The following is a 20,881-nucleotide window of genomic DNA, read 5'->3' as shown; positions in this document are numbered from 1 at the left end:
CTAGTATGGTTTTACGGAGTTATATGGTATAATTGTGATGTTCTATGTTGATTAGTGTATAATAGAATTACTGGCTAAAATAGTCAAAATGATCATATTGTTTAAAATATTAATTGATTTACATATTTGAGACATGACAAATTTTACATATTGATGTAAACTTTTTAATTTTTGCCGCAATTTGGTAACATCCAAATATAGGAACATTACACGGTATGTTAATTAATAATTTTATTTGATTACACAACGATTTGTATTATTTATGTATATGTTTATTTGAATATGATTTATGATAAGAGGCTTTTAACTGTAATATTTAACAAGAGTAATGTTATTGTAGGAACAATTACAACTTTTGCGACAACAGATGGTTTGTCAGACACAAAGAAAGAAAATGTTCTTTGAAGTAGGGTATTGAAGAAATGTGGGATGTTATAGGCAATGATGAAATCATGAAGTAGGAGAACATGAACAAGTTGAATACACTGAAGGTGGGGAAGAAATTGTAATAGAAGGTCAACATGACTTGATTGATATACATATTGAACACAATGTCCATGAAATATGATTTATTAGGATACAATTTATGTTATTGGTTTTCAGGTTGTTTAGTTTGTGTAATGAAGAATATGTTGTATTGTTTAATGTTTATGAATCTAATGATTCAATATAAAATGTTTCATGGTTTAAAATATAAGTTTGGTTATATATAAAAGTTTGGATGCCAACCATATAGTAGTCCTTACATTTACAAGAGAAGGTGATAATGATTCATGGTAATGAATTTCATCTTGGTCATATTTGACAGATATGATGAAATAAGGATGGTGGGACAATGTTTGCACCAAAGAAATGTGATCATTGATATTGAATTTAATCACTTATATCATTGTACATAACCTCTTTCAGAAATATCCACATAGGACGAAGTAGATCACTACTTACTGCACCAATATATTTGATGAAATCTAACCTCAAAAACCACAACATTTGTTGTTCATAAGAAATTGAGTATAAAATCACATAACACCCACTATATAACCGCTTACTACACCAAAAAAATGTGATCATTGATATTGAATTTAACCACTTTTATTGTTGTACAAAACCTCTTTCAAAAATAACCACATAGAACTGAGCAGATAACCACATACTGCACCAATATATTTGATGAAATCTAGCCTTAAACCACAACATTTGTTGTTCATAAGCAATTGAGTATAAAACTACATAAGACCTAATATATAACAATTTACTGCACCAAAAAAATGTGATTGTTGTTATTGAATTTAACCACTTTTATTGTTGTAGAGAACCTCTTTCAGAAATAACCACATAGGACTTAGTAGATAACCACATACTGCACCAATATATTTGATGAAATCTAATCTCAAAACCAACATTTGTTCATAAGCAATTGAGTATAAAACCACATAATACCTAATATATAACAATTTACTACACCAAAGAAATGTGATTATTGTTATTGAATTTAACCATTTTCATTGTTATTGCACCAATAAATTTGATAAAATGTATCCTTAACAACACAAACATATGTTATTCGTAAGCAATTAAGTAAAATACCACTTAAGCATGAGTACATAAGTACTTACTACACCAATGAATGTGATAATTGGTATTAAAGTTTACACTTTTATTGTTGTACGCCATTTTTTTTATTTGTACATAACTATCTTAACAAATAACCACATAACACTTATGACATAACCACTTACTGGACCAATGCTTGTGAAATCAGTTTTTCACTCACTTATGCCATCTATCTTTAATTTTTGCAGGGTGTTCATAATTATTAGCTTTAATCATTGTACTTCGTTGTGCAATGGTTTAAGAGTTATTCAACTGCAACATTGGGTGACAATTTATTTCGTTAATAATCATTTCATCAGTTGTACAAAACCACTTTAATATATAACCACTTTAACCAGTTACTGTAAGAATTTGGCATTTTTTTTTATATCACAGCATCATATAAAACTTAGAACATAACATACATTACATTACTACTTAATGCAACAACACATTCATGAAGCTAACTTTAGTACTTCACTAATTGTACTACATAACAAAGCCGTATAACCACGCACAATATTCGAAAATGACAACAACGATAAAATTGAAATACAAATCAACAAATTATGAAAGTCCTCAATTTGTTTTACTTTTAATTGTTCTTGTTTGATCCACTGCTTTCATGTTTGTCATTGTGAACAGGTGGAATCAATCATCAACGGACCGGGTGGAGGCTTTTGGTAACAATTGGTATTGATACAAAAACGCACACACCCTAGGTTTCTGTAACCTGGCTCTGGATACCACTATTGAAACTGGAAGCAATGAAGTTTAAGGAAGAGTTTATTCTTAGCAGAATAACGAAGACTGAAAATGAAGAAACATAACATCACTAACTTTATTCACAGAGTCGTAAGGTTTATATACATGCACACAGTACAATAACAGAAAAATGGTAACCTGTTTTTACACAAAACTTGAATTTGCAGCATTAATTACCATAGTTCATAAAATAATTATGTAACAAACTTTTTAATGTGTCTGCAGGATGACTTGGTTGAACAACAGAGTCAAGGCACATTTGTGGCACAAGGTAGGGAGGACCTCCTAGTACAGCCACAGGTCGGCTAAACCGTCCAGGTCGTGTGCGTGCTGTTGGAGGAGCTATTGGATTGAGGGACTACTTTGACCCTAAACCAAGAAGCACAGAGCCGTGACTCAAGAAATGGTTAGTAGCATCAAGCAACAGGTGCAAGTCGAATTAGAGGAAAGCATGGGTGAACGCTTCAGAATGCTCAAAGAAAAACTTGCGATAATCACCCAACAATATCAATAGCAACAACAACAACAACAAGAGCAACAACAAGAGCAAGAACAATAGTCACAACAGGAGGAGGCCCCTATAGATGATCCTACTGCACCTCGTGTGAGCACCAAAGGCTCATGCTCTACTATAGATCGTACTGATTACAGTATTCAGTATGAGTTTTTGGTTGATGAGGATCTTTCGCGTGTAGTGGTCGTGGGACGATAGATTGCAGGAGGCCAGAACATTCATGGTGCTCCTTTATTGCCCACTCACGCGCGGGTAATGATTGATGATCCAAGAGACCCCTAGGCTCGAGTGCCGGTGCCTACATCTGAAATCCAATTCGTGGGGAGGCCTTAGGCACATTTATAGCTTGGCCTAAGGCTATGATCATGCCATATTTTGGCCCACTAGCGGTATTATATTCTTCTTTTTATTATCTTAAATCTTCAAGTTATAATTAAACAATTCCTAATTTTGTAAATGTGAGTTGTAGGTCTGCCGTCCTGAGAAACAACCAATTGCTCAACCTGTGAATGAGGCTCCGAGGAATCAGAAGACCATGATGCTATATCCATATTGACCTCTAGATTAAATACGTTGAGAAAATGACCGGTAGAGATGTTGTGGGAGTTAAGAACATTTGGCCTCGAGTACCATGTTCCATTATATATTAATTTCGATGATGCATATGAGATCATTGGTGGAGAAAAAATGCTCAACATTTCATGCATACAACTATGGTGCATGTAATTTTTTTATGGTTATTTTCCAATTTGTATATTAGTATTATTAATTTTTAATAAATATACTTAACTTTATTCTTACAGGTACATGGACACCGTCGTAGTTGAATCAGGTCGGGCGTCAGTTTATGGTTTTGAACCTCAGACCATTCAAACCATCAGGAAACACATTAGATTCTAGAAAATCATATATTCAAACATGGATGACTGAGTCTAACAGAGAGATATATATTGTGTCATACATTGATGCGTATGTGTTTCCCAATATTGTCAACTTTTATCAAATTTTAATCGATAAACTAACTCACTAGTTGTTGGTACATGACAGGGGCCATTGGCAACTCATGGTGATCATTCCAAAAAAAGCACACGTTGTATGGTTTTGTTCTCTTCATAAGAAGATTAAAGCGGAGTTGAAGTCCTTGATACAAACGTAAGTATTACATTCATTCTTATCAATTCATTATGATATTAATATATTAACTTATGTTTCTAATGTTTCAAATTTGTTTAGAGTTGTGACTAGGACCAGAGGACAACAACTTGAAATTATATATCTTAAGGTTGGAATTCGTTTATCTTTAACCTTTAATTTCGTAGTCAAATTTAAACCATTACATTTGACTAAGTTCTTTCACATGTTTAGTGTAATAAACATTTTCCTGGGCATGTGGCTACTATATCATGTTATGGATGAAGGCAATCATCCGAGCAGAAATCAGAGGAGAAAGGACTGAGGTAAAAGTTTACATTTAAAAATTTAGAAATATCAATAAACTTTTGACATTAATATGAATATAATATAGTAAAGTTTCTTGATTATGTAGTGGTTCAACACTACCTCTCCATTGTCCACTTCAGTAATAACGACGATAAGAGAGGATTGGGCACGATATTTGAATAAACATTTTAAATAGCTATATAGCTTTAGGTTTTTCCTTTCATGATAGTAGCATTTGCTTACTTGTGCAGCTTTTAAATGAATGAAAAACTGGGTTCTTTAAAGTTTTGATGTTAGCATCAGCGTCTTTTAGTTTTACTATTTAATTGGAATTGATGAATTGATGATAACATGGTTTAAATTAATTAATTCTGTGAATATATATGAATTGGAAAACTGGTTTCTGTATTTCAAGTTTGGTTGAATGAGCTAAACCGAATCAAATCCAAAAAAAAAACACTGAAGGTAGCGTCGAGTATACACTATTTGACCTTCAAACATCAACAATAACGTCATATATAGAAAACTTCGACGTTAACCTTACGTCCATCCCCTTATGCTTGACGTCAAATATTCCTTTAAATATATATATTTATTCAATATTACTCAAAAATTGACGTCTTCCCTGAACTTCGACGTAAAAATTATGTCCTTTATCAGCCGCATGGATGTTAAGTTTACGTATATTCCCTACTACATTAGAAGACAAATCTTACTATAAATATAAATATTTATTTAAATATTGAAACGTCAATCTCTTTGCTAAAGGACGTAACCTGACGTCATTGCACAATGTCGACGTTAGGTTTACGTCAAATATCAATATAATCGACGTGAAATTGTTATTAATGTCACTTCGTAATCTTCGACGTAAAAGTTACGTCGTCCGCTATGACGTCGGTCTCAAATTCGTCATTAAAAGCAAAAAATAAACGACGTAATACATTGTTTTTGCACTAGTGCTCATCACGCGAGCAACCTCATCACGCGAGCAACCTCACCACGCGAGCAACCTCATCACGCGAGCAACCTCATCACGCCACCACCCAACGCGAGGAGTGCCATTACAAGTTCAATCTCTCCGCCACCACTCTCCCTTCATCATCGCGAGGCCGCCATCATCCTCCAAGAAAACGCAGCAGTTCAAAACCCAGAAAACCCAGATCCTCAAACCAGAAAACACAACAACCCAAAAACCCCCAAATCAAACCCATAAACTCAGAAAATTTCTTCTTAATTTCGTTTTGGATTCCCTTCCTTATCAGCAGAAAAAATCAAATCATGACCCAAATCAACAAAATCCAAAGTTGCTGCAGCATCAACTGATCCTCCAAAACCTATTAAATCCAAAATAGGTGCAAAAGTAATTGGCGAAGACAACATCTTTGGGAACAGGGGCATTGGGCAAAGTGGTTGTGTTTTGGGGAGGATTAGGGACAGGTTTGGGATGATCGTCGATCTCGATAAAGATGATGTTAGTGGCAGAGACAAAAGCTGCCCTGGTGGCGGAGGAAGGAGGGGAACTCACCGGAGGAGGCGAGGGCGGATGCTTCTGAATTGATGAAGAATTTAGGGGAGAAGAGTCGTTGGTTGAGTCTTTGGAGAAGGAACTGACGTCTTTAAAAAAGGTGAAGGTAGAGGGTGAGGTTAGGATTAAGAATTTCGAGAGGAAGATTGGAGTTCTGGAAACCAAGGAAATTGAGGAAAGGAACAAGAGGATTAGGTTCGAGGAGGAGGAGATGCAGCGGTCGGAGTGGAACAAGAGGATTAGGTTTTGGAAACGAAGAAGACGCTGACATTGGCGACACCCCCGATGGCTCCATATGCCACCCCCGGTGAATCTGGTTGGAGTGGACCGTGATGGTGCCTCTATCATTCTTGATGAGTGTTGCAGAGATTGAGAAAGGAAGGGAAACTCCGATGGCTTCCCCGCGGCGGCAACAAGCGTCAATCACACACACGTGGCAAAAGTTAGGAAGGAAAATTGTGAACACACGTGGCCAACATTAGCCACATCAACTTTTAAGAGGAGGACTAAAATGTACCTTACTTTGAAAGAGAGACTAAAACCAAATTCGCTTGATAGTTTAGGAACTAAAAACATATTTAACCCTATATAAAATTATTAATATTATAAAATTCGGTGCAATTTATACTAAAATAATGTGTTTCTTTTCATAAATTTTACTTCACCAAAGACAAAAATAATTTTAATAAATTTTTAAAATTAAAGCAAAAGAGTCCCATGTCCTATTTGGAAAAAAGAAATACAAAAGTTTACATTTCCCGTTATTACTTTAATGGAGATGTTTTAAAGGAAGGGGAATAGACTAAAAGGTAACTAGAAATATAAAAAATTGTAAGCATTTTATTAATATAATAAATTTTAAAAATATAAAAATATATTATAAAATGGTTAAATTATCTTTATTAAATAAATAAATTTAATTAAATATTGCATTATATTTTATCATTAATTTCATAATTTACTATTATTTAATAATTTTACTATTATTTTTTGTTATATTTTAAGGGTATTTCGTGAGGATAAACCCTAAACAACCATAAACCCTAAACAGCCCTACCCTTTCAAATGGAATTGTAAAACAGTTTCGATAGTCACCATAGATAGATTCAGAGATTTCGCCAAAATAAATAAATAACATTGATTTCAAGCATTTGCAACAACCAACGCCATCCACGTTTTCAGGTGACTATCATCGCTCCCTGTTTCGTTCTTCTATTCTCTTCTTCATTACACTAAAACCATTTTTTTTCTCCATTTCATTTTTTTTTTAATTTTTTTGATGATTGCAAGAGCTTCAATTATATCCATGGTCTGTGATGCTGGATTTGTTGATTTCTTCCTTGCCCCTAATTTTTTCATCCTCTCTCGTTTTTTCCTCGTCCGATCATTTACTGAAACCTTGTTTGCTGAAAGTGAGACCATGTTCTTGCAATCATGCTTTGTGTTTTTTTTTCTATAATTGCATGTTGTTACTGACTAGGTGATTGGAAAAAAGTAAATGCACAGAGAAGACAGATTACAGGGACGTTTGAGATTCGTGTAACTATATTTGTAGGTCTTAAAATACTGTTTCTTTTCTTAGAGTATACACAGTTGGATAATATCATTACGAGAAAATAGGACAAACAGAATTGGACTTTTAGAGAAAATAAGAAGAAAAAAGTTTTCTTTTTGTTTTTAATTTAATTATTTTTCTTATCGTATAGAGCTTACAGAGAAGTTTATCGGAGTATGTCTTTACTTTGTGCAAAACTGTGGTGTATGACATGATTCTACATTCCGTATTACGAAGCCTAGCTTTAGGAATTTCTGTTTACCTATGGTAGACATCCCTTTTAAAATGCAAATCAAACCAAATTTAGTAGTTTGTCATCCCCAAACTAAGGGTGCTGACTTGACAGTGAATAGCAGATGGATCCCTTTGCAGCACACGAAGAGCAACTTGCTTCCCAGAGAATGAGGCAAAAGCTTGAAGAAGTAAATGTGGCTGCTCAAACTAATCTCGCCCCTGTGCAAGACCATGTCAATTTTAGTCTTCAGGTTCTTTCTGTTCCTTTTCTGTAACAAGTAATTCAGTATTTATTTTTACTATTTGATGGCATTACTGAATATTTCATCAGAAGATTTGAAAAAGGTTTTATGTCTTGATAACACAAATTGTATTATTAGCTGTTTTTGTTTCACATTGTATCTTCATTTCTGGTTTTAGTTCAAATTATTATGCCATGATATTCTTCTGGTCTAATGAGTCATAAATGCAAAACATTAATTGACATGGATTTTTGGTAACAGAGAATTTGACTTTTTGTACCTTGAGTCCTATATTTTTCTTTCTACCAGATTGATATAGTTTTGCAGACAATCGGTGTATGTGGTAATTGGTTTCTGTGATAAAGCATACTTTCAATTCCATGTAGTTCATTGTTTGGTTGAATTGTTGTAGAAAGCCTATTTTAAATGTGCGCACGAGTGCTTTGATAGAAGCAAAAGGCAGGAGGAGATAAGCAATTGTGTCGAAAATTGCAACATACCTCTTAATAATGCTCAACAGACATTTGATGCTGAGATGGAAGGTTTCAGGTGAGCTAACCCATATTTTTGTTATCTTACTCTATGTATGTAGGTTTTATTATCTGTAATTTATTATTTAAACTTCCTTAGTATGTATAAAATTGTTGAGGAATGTCTTATGAAATTGGAGAATGATAGCCTCAAGATCTTGGGCCATATGCATAGGAAAGACAAGACTTCCTGCCAGTGGCATTTACACATTTTTTTATTGAATAAGGACTCTCTTATCCTTATTTCATTTCAAAATTGTCCATTGCATCAACATGTAGGCTTTATCCTTAACTAGTTGTGAATTCAAGCTGCTTATAGTGTTATTGAGTATCTTCATGATGACAAATAATCGATTGTTCTTTCATGGTAAAGGTAGTGCAAAAAATATTTGCTTCTACTTTTTCATGGTATTACTGTGATTTTTGTGCGGTAGAATGGATTCTGGTGTTATCCACACACCCGATTAGGTTATCTGCTGTGCTAGTCGTTGCTCCGAATTGTTTATATGAATTCATTATCTGATATCCGCACCATGTTCTATTTCCTGAAAGCATTTTGACATATAGTACCTTTCTCTTTGGCCTGACAGTGTTTTCAACATGGTGCAGGAAAGGTTGAATAGATCTCTGATGGTGTGCCAAGATAAGTATGAGGCAGCTAAGCTCCAGCGTACTGAAGCTAAGCATGATTTGCTTTCCTGTGCTGATAAAGCAATCCAGGAGAGTATCGAGACTCTGCCACATCTTGCCAACAAGTTGAAATCTTCCTTGGGAATTAGGGACAATGACTTCATGTAGCATACTCTCCTAGTGGGATATTATTATTGTTATTGATTCCTTGTAGCTTTTTTATTCATCCATACATTTAACCCCATATGCAAATCAAATTGGGTGCAATTAAATCTTGCCCCTCAAACAAATCATAAGGGTATTTTACTCAATATTTGAGAAATTCAGTCAACTGGTGGATGCTGTAATTTGCAAAAAAAGGTTTAGCTGAACACTTCCTATAGACTATTATTTTATATATATGGTTAACATTCGATTGCAGGTTGTAGTCATCAGATAAAGGATGTGTGTGTAAGCCAGGAATGTGGTTTTAGAAAACAACCCACTTAGGTTAGGTTAGTAAACCGTCACACCATGTGTTTCTCTGATGAGTGGGAAGAAAAGATGAACAGAGTGAAAGGTGTAGGAGAGAGAAGGGGAGTGAAACAATGAATTGAAACATTTTCTCCTTAAAACATGCTAATAAACTTTCAAATAATTAAGGACAATATCTTTTTTATTTCACCAGTGTTCAGAATTATAAAATTATAACAAACTTGCTGTATAAAACAGTGACTGGTCTCACAATGTGAAAGTTGTTAGGTAAGTGTAGAATTATGAGGAAGTATCATCTTTTTTACCTTTGAGGTTCATTTACTTGAATTGTTCGTATGCTAAGCCATGATTTACGGCTGCCAATAAGTTAAAAATCCTTCCAAGAATGCTTCTTCATCTCTTTGTTAATAATCTCTACACACTCATTTTGCCTATCACTACATAAGGAGTGTACTCATTTTTCTTTTTATGTGTTTAGCCTTTAATTATTTTTCAACTTCCATACATCAGAGAGTTACACTGATAGAGAGGAAAAAAAATGGAGACAAAACTGAAGTAACTAGAGATTCTATTTAAATTTGACCTTGTAGTGTTCTTGCATTTGTTTCTCTCTATTTTTATCTAATTTGAAATATTAATTATTATATGTTTTACTGTGATATGATTATAATGTATAATATTTGTATTTGTATATGACAATTGAATGCTTTAAAATTGTAATTTCATATTCAAACTAGTTTTCACGTTCAAATCGAATGCTATTATTTAAATATTGTCCTGTTTAAATGCAGAGTTTAACTTTTTTTGCCTTTCAAAATAATGAATAGAGTTCATACTTAATAATTATATATATATATATATATATTATATATATATAATTTAAAATAGCTAATGCTTAAACTAGGTATTAATGTGAAGTAACAATGCTGAACGATATTTTTATCAATATGTTTAATTATTAAATATTCACTCAGTTTTTTTTAAAAAGTAAATACCTTTTAAATATAATAAGACAAGTTTAAAATACATTAGATATAGTGAAAAAAGTGTGGACAGTGAGCACAAATGCGGACACATTTATTAGGCCAGTTCTATAACTATTAATCAAAATTGTTGTCACCATTATTTTGTTTTACACACTACTCTTATAAATACAACCAATTTTATCTATTTTATTATTTATAAAATATTCACCTAACTATTATTAATAACAACTTTTTAACCGTTTTCATACACATTTTAATCTCTTAAATTCTTATTTATTTCAATATTAATTTTACTATTATTTTTATTTTAATAGTTATTATAATATTTAATTATTTCATTATATTTTTTTATTATCATAAAAAATGATACGCGTGTATTTATGCTAGTATTGTATAATATAAATTAAAATTATCTGTTTATGCTGTATATATTATGTAATATAAATTAAAGTTAATTATATAACGAGTATATTAAAAAAATATTTAAAGTGTTTTAATAAAAAATTCAAAAGATATAATATTTTTTTTAAAGAAAACTATTCTAACAAAAATACGTTTTCTTTCTTTCTGCAGTTAAGTCATAAAAAAAGTTTTTAAAATTGGAACTTCCGAAAGCTAAACAGAGATAAGGCAGTGCTACAGCTGCATCAGCAGAGTCTCGCAACCCTTCGCAGGTGATAACTTCTGTCTTTCACTGTTACAACACGTCGGTGTGAAATTTCAAATGGTTTCAAAGAACAAACAAAGAACTATCAGGGGGTTCTGTTCATGGATTTTATCTTTGCATACTCTGTATTGAGATTTAAATTATGTTTTAAGGAAGAGAGACAAGACATTGTTTCAACAATTGTTGTTGTTTGGTTAAACTTTTTACGGGCTTCACTAAATCATCATTTGGGTTCACTTTTTATTAGTGAGAATTCTGAAAAAATTTTACCCAACAAGAAGAGAAATGTGTTCAAAAGATAATCTAGCAATAGTTAATGCTTCCTTATGTAAGCTTATGTATGCTTCCTTTGTTAAACATGGGTTTGGTTCGTGTACTTTTGAATTGATTAATTAGTCCTCCGGCTTTTGAAAATAAGAGACTTTAGTCATATTTCATGCTTACACTTAAGATTTTGTTGTAAATCTTGATTGTCACAAAGTTGAAGAAAAGACTAAATTAACGTATTTTTTTTGAAGTTTTAAAAACTAATTCATCATTTGAAAGTACAAAAACTATGACTTTGTTTGACAAAATATATGGGGACTATAAACATTTTTTTTTTCGTTTAGTTTATTTTGATGTTTCAAGTAGAAGATAATGGTTCCATCAGGTTTCAGGTTTCCTGATGTTTTAAAAGGGATCATTATGTGAATATAGAGTTGTCAGATTTTTTAATGGATAATTTTGTAGGAGCAGTATCTGTATGATTACCTGAGATTTTATTCTTACTGTGTGCATTTTTTATCCTTAGAGAGGGAAAATAAATCTTACAGGTTCCAAGAACTGTGGGGCATATTTATTATTCTTTCCGGCACACCCTCTCTTTTGGGAGTGGTTGTCGTATGTAGAAACCAAAAGAGGCTTCCCACTTGGACAAAGAAAAAGACTGGATTCTAATCAGAGTACTGTGGTCTCAATTGAAAGAAAGAATGCATGCCGCATCTCAAACTTTCATCTTAAATCTCACTCCACAGGTTAATCCATTTCCCATTTTCATTTGATTTTTTTGGTTTTTTCCCTTTGTCTTGTTTTTTCTTTTTTGAAAGAAGCTAATTCAGTAATGGTAGTTTGTTGCCTGTTCTTTGGTAACACAAATTCTTGTTTTCAGGTGATCAGGTGCAAGCAGAGAGTAGGACAGTATATTGTGCCTATCCTGAATTATGAACATTTTGGTCTTTCATGGAAACTCAAAGTTGGTGCAAGAAATATTTTAAAAAGGCACTTCTGCTTTCTGAATTATATTTCAAATTGCATAGGTTATTTGAGTCTAAACTTTATTATCAACAAGCATTTAAATTCCTTAAATGATGATTACACTGCAAAGCTTGGGGCATCATGACATTTTTCCTTAATTATAGTATCTGTTGCTCTGTTTACTTGATAGAGTTTGGTGTAGAATTTGTTCAACGATTATGGTCCAGTCTTGGTGAATAGTTGAAAAGGGTCTCATAGTGAATAATGTTCCTGAAAATTTGGTCTTTAACCATGTTCAATGGTGTCATGCAATTCTTGTGGCTGACCTTACCCAGTGGGATAAGGCTTCGGTAGTTGTTATTGTCTATTGCCTCAGTGCTGCTAGTTTTCTAGCAGTTGTCCTTATGATTTTTGACTGAATTTATTTAAATGACTCAAATTGATTTCAAAACATCATCTGCTTTTTACAGGCAAGATATTAAATGCCTTCCAGCTGCTGGTGTATTATCAGGTGCTGTTTTTTCTTTTCTGGCTGCATGATTATTTCAATCATAAATCATGGTTTATAAATAAGTAATTTGTCTAGGAATTTGATTTCATTTTTGTAGGTGCCGAAATATCTTCCAATCAGTTTGAGGACTTCTCTGTCTCTGTTGCCGAGAAGGATGATACCAGAGAACTAAAGGTATCACAAAATATTTAATTGATAATAAAAAAAAAAAAGTGAAAACATCCATAGAGAATAGAAAAAAAGGAGAGGCAAAGGTGTAACATGGAGGAGATACACAATGATAGCTCAGAAAATGATGATGGGGTGGTATTATGGATCAAATCAATACCTTTGCTGGGAGCTATTGCATTATAGGATTGGAATAGATTCAAAGTGGGTAGGTAGAGGCACTAAAGCAGAAGGGTCAGTCAGCAGGAACGCTTGTAGAAACTAGAGGGGGGCAGAATGATATCATCCTGATCCTAACCCAGTAGTAATAATTTCATATTGGAGGAATAGGAGGTCATCAGCAGATAAAAACAGTTTGCAGTAGTAGTGTAAAATAGGATAATGTCAATGAAAGTAGCATTTTCAGAATTGAAATGAAAACTGTTGATTGGTGTCTGGTGAAAAAGATAGGTGCCTTTTTTTGAAAGTTGAGAGAACAATAAACTGGCTGGGTTTATCTTGTGATTGAAAACATGCTTAACCAAAAATGCCGGAGGATGCATTAAATGAATGATATGAGAGAAAACTTCTAGAACTGGAATACATAAGTGAGTTGAACAGCTTTATTGGCTCTACTTGCACAGAGAATACAGTTGTGGTAAAATTATAGTTTAGTTGTGTACATATGGTATATACATCAACAATAAATGTGGACAGTATCTTGAATTTTCTGAAACATAAATATGTTTTCATTTGGAGCTAAGTGTTTTGACAAAGATGGAGCATGTATAATTTTTCTGTTGATTTCTTTTCAAAATTTTTGGAACACTCATGGTTGAGATTTTCTTATAAAATTTGAACCCTCTTTTAACTTTTCTGTCCAGATAAGCGTAGAGGTATCTGGAAACAAAACTCAAAGGATATTTGATGATGTTTTTAAGAGAATGGTTGCAGCTGCACAACCAATCCCAGGATTTCGAAGAGTAAAAGGAGGTAGAGTATTTATTTGTACTGAGATATGAGAGTACTTTGTATGTAACTTCTATTTCAATAAATTGACATTTTCCTGTGCTTTTTTGATGGCCAACTGCTGCACTAACAACTTGATGACTACCAGGGAAAACACCAGATGTAAGTTTCTGATATCTATCTTATTCACAATCTTTTGTCATGTAATTTTTTGATACTCATAAATACTCTAGTTTTTCCTGTCTCCTTTACCACTAGAGGTATATATAGTGCCACTCTAGGTCTATATATAGATAGGTTGAAACAAATGAGACTTATATTATGTCTTTTTTATTTCTGAAGTTGTAACATCCCCAAAATATATTTTATTATATTTACAAACATCAAAGTATAAATGGTTCAAGGACATTCCTAAGCTTTCCTTCCCGAACCTCTGTACCACTAGAGTCTTCTAGAACCTCTATAACAATATAGTCATCTGCTCTCATGTCAAAATACGATCATGGGAGGTTCAGAAACAATCACTAAGCAAAGTAGAGAAAGTTAAATTTTGATATATTAAAAGAACAATTCAAATCGTCACATATATTCTCTACACAAAGACAAGACAATTTACATCATTAACCACAATATTTTTGAGATTATTTGTTATTAGTGTATTCCTATTATATTTTTAATGGATGTTATTATTTTATTCTCTCATTGTGATTGCTCAAAGGGTGAAAAGTTTGCTCCTGTGATTATTTATTATCCGGTAGCATCGTGTAAAGGATCATACATGTATGCAAATTTAGTTCAAATACATATATGCAAATTGAAATGCTGAAGTCTTTGATATAAAGGATATCAATTCAATGTATGGTTGTATTATGTTTTCTGTTTAACAGATACCAAAACACATTTTATTAGAGGTGCTTGGACCTTCCAAAGTTTTCAAGGAAGTTATCAAGAAGATAATCAACTCAACTGTAGCTGGATATGTAGAGAAGGTATTTTGTCATATGTGAAATCTAGTTTTTCTTAATTTTGTCTTTCAAGGATATTATATATGTAGCTGAATATGTACAGAAGGTATTTTGTCATATGTGAAATCAAGTTTTTCTTAATTTTGTCATTCAAGGATATTATATGTAGCTGAAGATGTAGAGAAGGTATTTTGTCATATGTGAAATCTAGTTTTTCTTAATTTTGTCTTTCAAGGATATTATATAGCTACTAAAATACAAAAGGGGAAAATTAAGTATAATTTAGTATGATAGCTAGTGGGAAGATCCATCTATGGAATCCTCAGCCACTTCGAATAAACTTGTTCACATTCTTCCAAAGGAGACAATGTACACAAGGGAATAGTTTGTTTGGGAGTGATTATGATTGTGCAAATTTAATAATTCATGTCTCAAACCCCGAACCCTAAAACCTTGAGATCTTGAAACTCTGGAATCCTGAAACTGAAACCCGAAACCTTGAAACCCCGAAACCTTGAAATCCTTAGACCTTGAAACCCTGAAAAACTCAAACCTGAGACACTAAATCCTAAAATCCTGAAACCTATAAACCCTGAAAACCTTAAACCCCGAACGAAACCCTAAAACCCTAAAACCCTGAAACTCTAAAACCCTGAAACCCCAAAACCTTGAAACCCTGAAAAACTGAAACCCTTAGACCTTGAAACCCATAATCCCTAAAACCCATAACCCCTAAAACCCTTAAACCCTCGAGACTCTGGACCACTGAAACCCCAAAACCCTGAAACCCTAAAAATGTGAAACCCTAAAAATGTGAAACCCTAAAACTGTGAAACCCTAAAACCCTGAAATCTTAAAACCATGAAATCCTAAAACCCTGAAACCTTAAAACCTTAAAACCCTAAAACCCTGAAACCCCAAAACCCTAAAACACTGAAACCCTAAAACCTCAAAACCTTGAAACCCAGAAATACTGAAACCTCGAATCTTCGAAACCCTAAAACTTTGAAACGCTGAAATCCTAAAACATTGAAACCCCAAAACCTTGAAACCCTAGAACTCTAAAACCCGAAACCCTAAAAGCCTGAAACCCCGAAACCAAGAAACCCTTAAACCTTGAAATCGTAAAAGCTTGAAACCCTGAAACCTTAAAACTCTGAGACCCTAAGACCTTGAGAGCCTGAAACCTTAGAACCCTTAAACCCGTAAACCTTGAAACCCTGAAACCATGAAACCTGAAACCCCTAAACCCCTAAACCCCTAAACCCTGAAACCCAGAAATCTGAAACCCGAAACCTTGAAATCCAGAAACCCCAAAACCTTGAGACCTTGACTCTCTGAACCTCGAAATCATTAACCCAAAAACCATTAACCCCGAAACCATTAAACCCTTAAACCTTGAAACACTGTACCATAAAACCCTGAAATCCTAAAACCCTGAAACCCTAAAATCCTGAAACAGTGAAACACTCAAACCATGAAACCCCGAAATCTTGAAACCCTAAAACAATGAAACACCGAAACACTAAAAGCCATAAAACTTGAAACCTTCAAACATTGAGATCCTATGACTCTGAAACCCTGAAACTTCTAAACTCCAGAACCCAAAAACCCTGAGATCTCGAAATTTTGAACCTTGAAAACCTAAAACCTTGAAACCCCAAAATCCTAAAATCCTGAAAACCTAAAACCCTGAAATCTTGAAATCCTAAATACCCGAAACCCTGAAACCCTAGAGTCCTTAAAATTTGACATCTTAAAACCCTAAAACCCCGAAATTTTGAAACCATAAAATCCTGAAACCTCGCAACTTGGAAACCAGGAAACTCCGAAACCACGAAACCCCGACAGTCCGAAACCAGGAGTCCCCAAAACCCAAAACCCTCAAACTTTCAGACCTTGAAACCTAAAAACCGTGAAATCCTAAAAATTTGAAACCTTAAAACATTGAAACCCTGAAATCACGAAACCCTGAAACTCTATAACCTTGAAACCTTGAGACCTTGAGACTTTGAAACACTGAAACCCTAAAACCCTGAAACCCCAAAACCATGAAACCGTGAAAGCTCAAAACCCTAAAACTTTGAAACATTGAAGCCCTTAAACCCTAAAATCCTTGGAAAACGAAAATCCTAAGGCCTTGAAACCCTTAAACCTATAATCCTCGAGACCTTGGACCATCGAAACCCTAAACCCCTAAAACCTTCAAACCCTTAAACCCTAAAACGAGAAACGTTGAACCCAGAAACAACTAAACCCCGAATCTCCGAAACCCTGAAATCCTAAAATCCTAAAATCCTGTAAACCTAAAATCCTGAAACATTGAAACTTCAAAACCCTAGAACCCGAAATCTTGAAATCCTGAAAGCGTGAAACTCTGAAGCTCTAGAACCATGAAACCTGAAACCCTGAAAGCCCAAAACTCTAAAACTTCAAAACCCCAAAACACAGCATCTCTAAAACCCCAAAATCCTTAAATCCTTAGTCCCTGGAATTGTGAAACCCTAAAACTGTGAAACCCTAAAACTATGAAACCATGAAACTTCAAAACTCAGAGACTCTGAAACCCAGAAACTTCGAAACCCCGAAACGCTTAAAGTTTGAAACCCTAAAACCCTGAAACTTCAAAACTCAGAGACTCTGAAACCCAGAAACTTCGAAACCCGAAACCCTTAAAGTTTGAAACCCTAAAACCCTGAAACTCTGAAACCTTGAAAAAGTAAAACACTCAAACCACGAAACCCAGAAATGATGAAATCTTGAAACCATGAAACACCGAAACACGAAAAGCCATAAAAGTTGAAACCTTGAAACCTTCAAACACTAAGACCCTATTACCCTAAAACCCTGAAACCTATAAACTCTGAAACCCAACAAACCTGAAATATTGAAATCTTGAAACCATGAAACCTCGAAACCCTAAAACTCTAAAACCTTGAAACCCTCGAAATTCTAAATACTTGAAACCCTAGAATCCTTAAAATCTAGGATTCTAAAATCCTGAAACTCTGAAACCTTGAAATCCTGAAACATTAAATCCCTGAAACCCCAAAATTTTTGAAACTCAAAAACCCAGAAACCAAGAAATTTCGAAAGCTTGAGACCTTGAAATCCAGAAACTTCAAGACTCTAAAACCCAGAAACTTTGAAACCCCGAAACCTTCAAACCTTGAAACCTTCAAATCTTGAAACTTTGAAACTTTGAACCCTATAACCCTGAAACTCTTAAACTTGAAACCTTGAGATTGTGAGACCTTGATATCCTGAAACACTGAAACCGTGAAACCCTTAATCCTGATACCTTGAAACCCTAAAACCATGAAATCTTGAAATCTTGAAACCTTAAAATCCTGAAACCGTGAAATCCCGAAACCTTGAAACCATGAAATCTGAAAACCTTGAAACCCTGAAAACTGAAAACCTTGAAACCTGAAACATAGAAACTCCAAAATTCTGAAAGCTTCAACTAGTGAAACTCTGAAACCCTAAAATCTTGGAACCTTGAAATCTTGAAGCTTTAAAACCTTGAAATCTTGATATTCTGAAACTCTGAAACATTGAAACCATGAAACCCTGAAAAAAGCTTGAGACCTTGAAACACTAAAACCCTGAAAACCCGAAATCCTGAAATCCTGAAACCAGAAATTCTGAAACTCTTAAACCTTGAAACTCTTAAACCCTGAAACCTTGAAAAATTGAAACCTTGACACCTTGAGACCTTGTAATTCTGAAATCTTGAACCCTTAAACCTCGATCCCTTGAACCATCCAAATCCTACAACCCTAAAATCCAAAACCCTAGAAACCATTAAACCATGAAACCACGAAACCTTGGAACCTCGAAACATTGAAACCTTGAAATCTTTAAATCTTGAAATCCTGAAATCCAAAAATCTCGAAACCGTAAAACCTTGAAACCTTGAAACCTTGAAGCACCGAAACACTAAAAGCCATAAAATCGAAACACTAAGACCTTAAAATCTTGAAATTCTAAAACCTATAAACTCCGAAACTGAGAAACCCGAAACCTTCAAACCCTTATATCCTAAACCCCAAAACCGCGAAGTCCTGATACCATGAAACCTTGAGACCCTAAACCATTGAAATCGTGAAACCTGGAAAACCCCTAAACCCCGACACCCTGAAATTTTGAAACCCTAAAACCCTTAAACCCTGAAACCTTGAAACTTTGAAACCCCGAAGCCCTGAAACCTTGGAATCCTAAAAACTTGAGACCGTGAAACCCTACATCCCTAAAACCCTAAAACCCTGAAAAGCTAAAACCCTATGACCCTGAAACCCTGAAACCCCTAAACCCTAGAACCTTGAATCTTCGAAACCTTGAAACCACATAATCTTGAAAACTTGAGACTCTGAAATCCTGAAACCCAGAAACCTTACAACCCTAAAATCCTAAATCCCTGAAATCCTGAGACATTGAGACCCTGAGACCGTTATACTATGAAACTCAGAAACCCCGAAATCCTACAATCCTAAAACCTTGAAACCCTGAAACACAGAAACCTCGAAACTCTAAACTTTAAACCCTGTAATCTTGAAACCCCAAAATCCTAAAACCCCAAAACTCCAAAACAATACATGTAATCTAATTAGTTCTAATGGATTCAATTTTGTAGTTGATAATGTAGGTGTTTACACATTCACAATTTTCTTATTGTTATACTATGTTAGCTTTGGACAAGTTTCTTCCTACGCACTCCAAAAGAAAAGAAAAAACGATTAAATGATTTTCCTCTTAAACCAAAATTAGTTTATACATAAATAATTTGTAAAAGTTGTATTTTTTTAACATTTTTATTTTGTAGATGAGTTAATTTAACGTACGAAAAAAACTTATTTAATTTTTTTCTTGTTTGTGTTTTTAGAAGTTCTTACTTAGAAATTTGCCAAAACATATTCTTCATGGTTTAATTCCTTTTTTCTTTAATTAAGGAGGAGTTGATGCCATAGTGTATAACATCAAAACAATTTTTGGTTTATGAAAACTACCAATGTCAAATTTACACCACCTTGATTTTAAAATTTATAATTTGTAAACTATATACCTTGTTCTCTTTCTAATATCTTTTTTGTTAGATAGGAACTTCAAACCTTTTTATTTATCTGTTAATACCAAATTTTCTTGAAAAAATAATTGCAGGAGCGTTTGACAGTTAGCAAGGACCTAAGAGTTGAGCAAAGCTTTGAAGATCTTGAAAGTACTTTTGTAGAAGGGAAAAATTCAGCTTTGATGTTGTACTTAAGTTTAAAAATTAAATTGAATCATTTTTATTTGTTTAAATTTTATCTGAGATTTTGTTCTTTCAATGTGTAGTTTTTTTATTACCAAATATGAATTACTATAAAAATTGCTCTATGAAAAGAAAATATATGTTAAAAATCTCTCTCTTAGAGTATAGCAAAATTTTTTTGCTTCTAAGTCTAGATTCCTGCATAATTTAATGTCTAATTCTATTCTTTATGCCATATTTTTATGTTTATATTGAACATAAATTTCAGTATAGTTTAAAGTTGCAATATACCGTTACACCATATTAATTGAATGACCCAAACTTAACTGAATACTTAAAATAATAGATAAAATTATGAACCAAAAGAGCATTTCTTACTATAGGTTTAGATAATGATATCTAATAATAATCAATTTAGTGTGATAAAACATAATGAAGTCAAAGTGTGAAATTTATAGAGATTACTAATATGTCTTTTAAAAATAAAACCAAATTTCATGCTTTAAAATAGATAATGCTTCTGATGAATGATGATTAAGTAAATATGTCAATTTGATGATAATTTAAATACTCCAGTAATTTTTAAAAACAAAACCATCACGGAAATCAAAGTTTCAAAGTGGATGAGATGAAAACAAATAATA

The 20,881-nt window shown here is 33.5% G+C and overlaps 1 protein-coding gene and 1 pseudogene across 2 annotated transcripts; both read left to right on the top strand.

Moving 5' to 3' along the window:
- Positions 1–6,887: 6,887 nt before the first annotated feature.
- On the top strand, positions 6,888–9,402 carry LOC148201555 (uncharacterized). Its single transcript, XM_088110219.1, has 4 exons — positions 6,888–7,022; positions 7,742–7,880; positions 8,284–8,420; positions 8,992–9,402. Exons 2-4 carry the CDS (start codon positions 7,752–7,754, stop codon positions 9,197–9,199), a joined length of 474 nt encoding a protein of 157 aa, XP_087966345.1. The 5' UTR covers positions 6,888–7,022; positions 7,742–7,751; the 3' UTR covers positions 9,200–9,402.
- A 1,652-nt stretch (positions 9,403–11,054) lies between these two features.
- On the top strand, positions 11,055–20,389 carry LOC124831071 (uncharacterized; annotated as a pseudogene). Its single transcript, XR_015785086.1, has 9 exons — positions 11,055–11,165; positions 11,952–12,174; positions 12,309–12,418; positions 12,865–12,905; positions 13,003–13,079; positions 13,937–14,045; positions 14,170–14,183; positions 14,909–15,010; positions 20,147–20,389. The product of XR_015785086.1 is annotated as an uncharacterized LOC124831071 (transcript).
- Positions 20,390–20,881: the final 492 nt, after the last annotated feature.

Source organism: Vigna umbellata, chromosome 3 (genome assembly GCF_029865625.1).
Source record: "Vigna umbellata cultivar VRB3 chromosome 3, Vumbellata_1.0, whole genome shotgun sequence".
In the NCBI taxonomy this organism is placed as follows: Eukaryota; Viridiplantae; Streptophyta; class Magnoliopsida; order Fabales; family Fabaceae; genus Vigna; species Vigna umbellata.
This window is presented reverse-complemented; position numbering and strand designations above follow the sequence as displayed.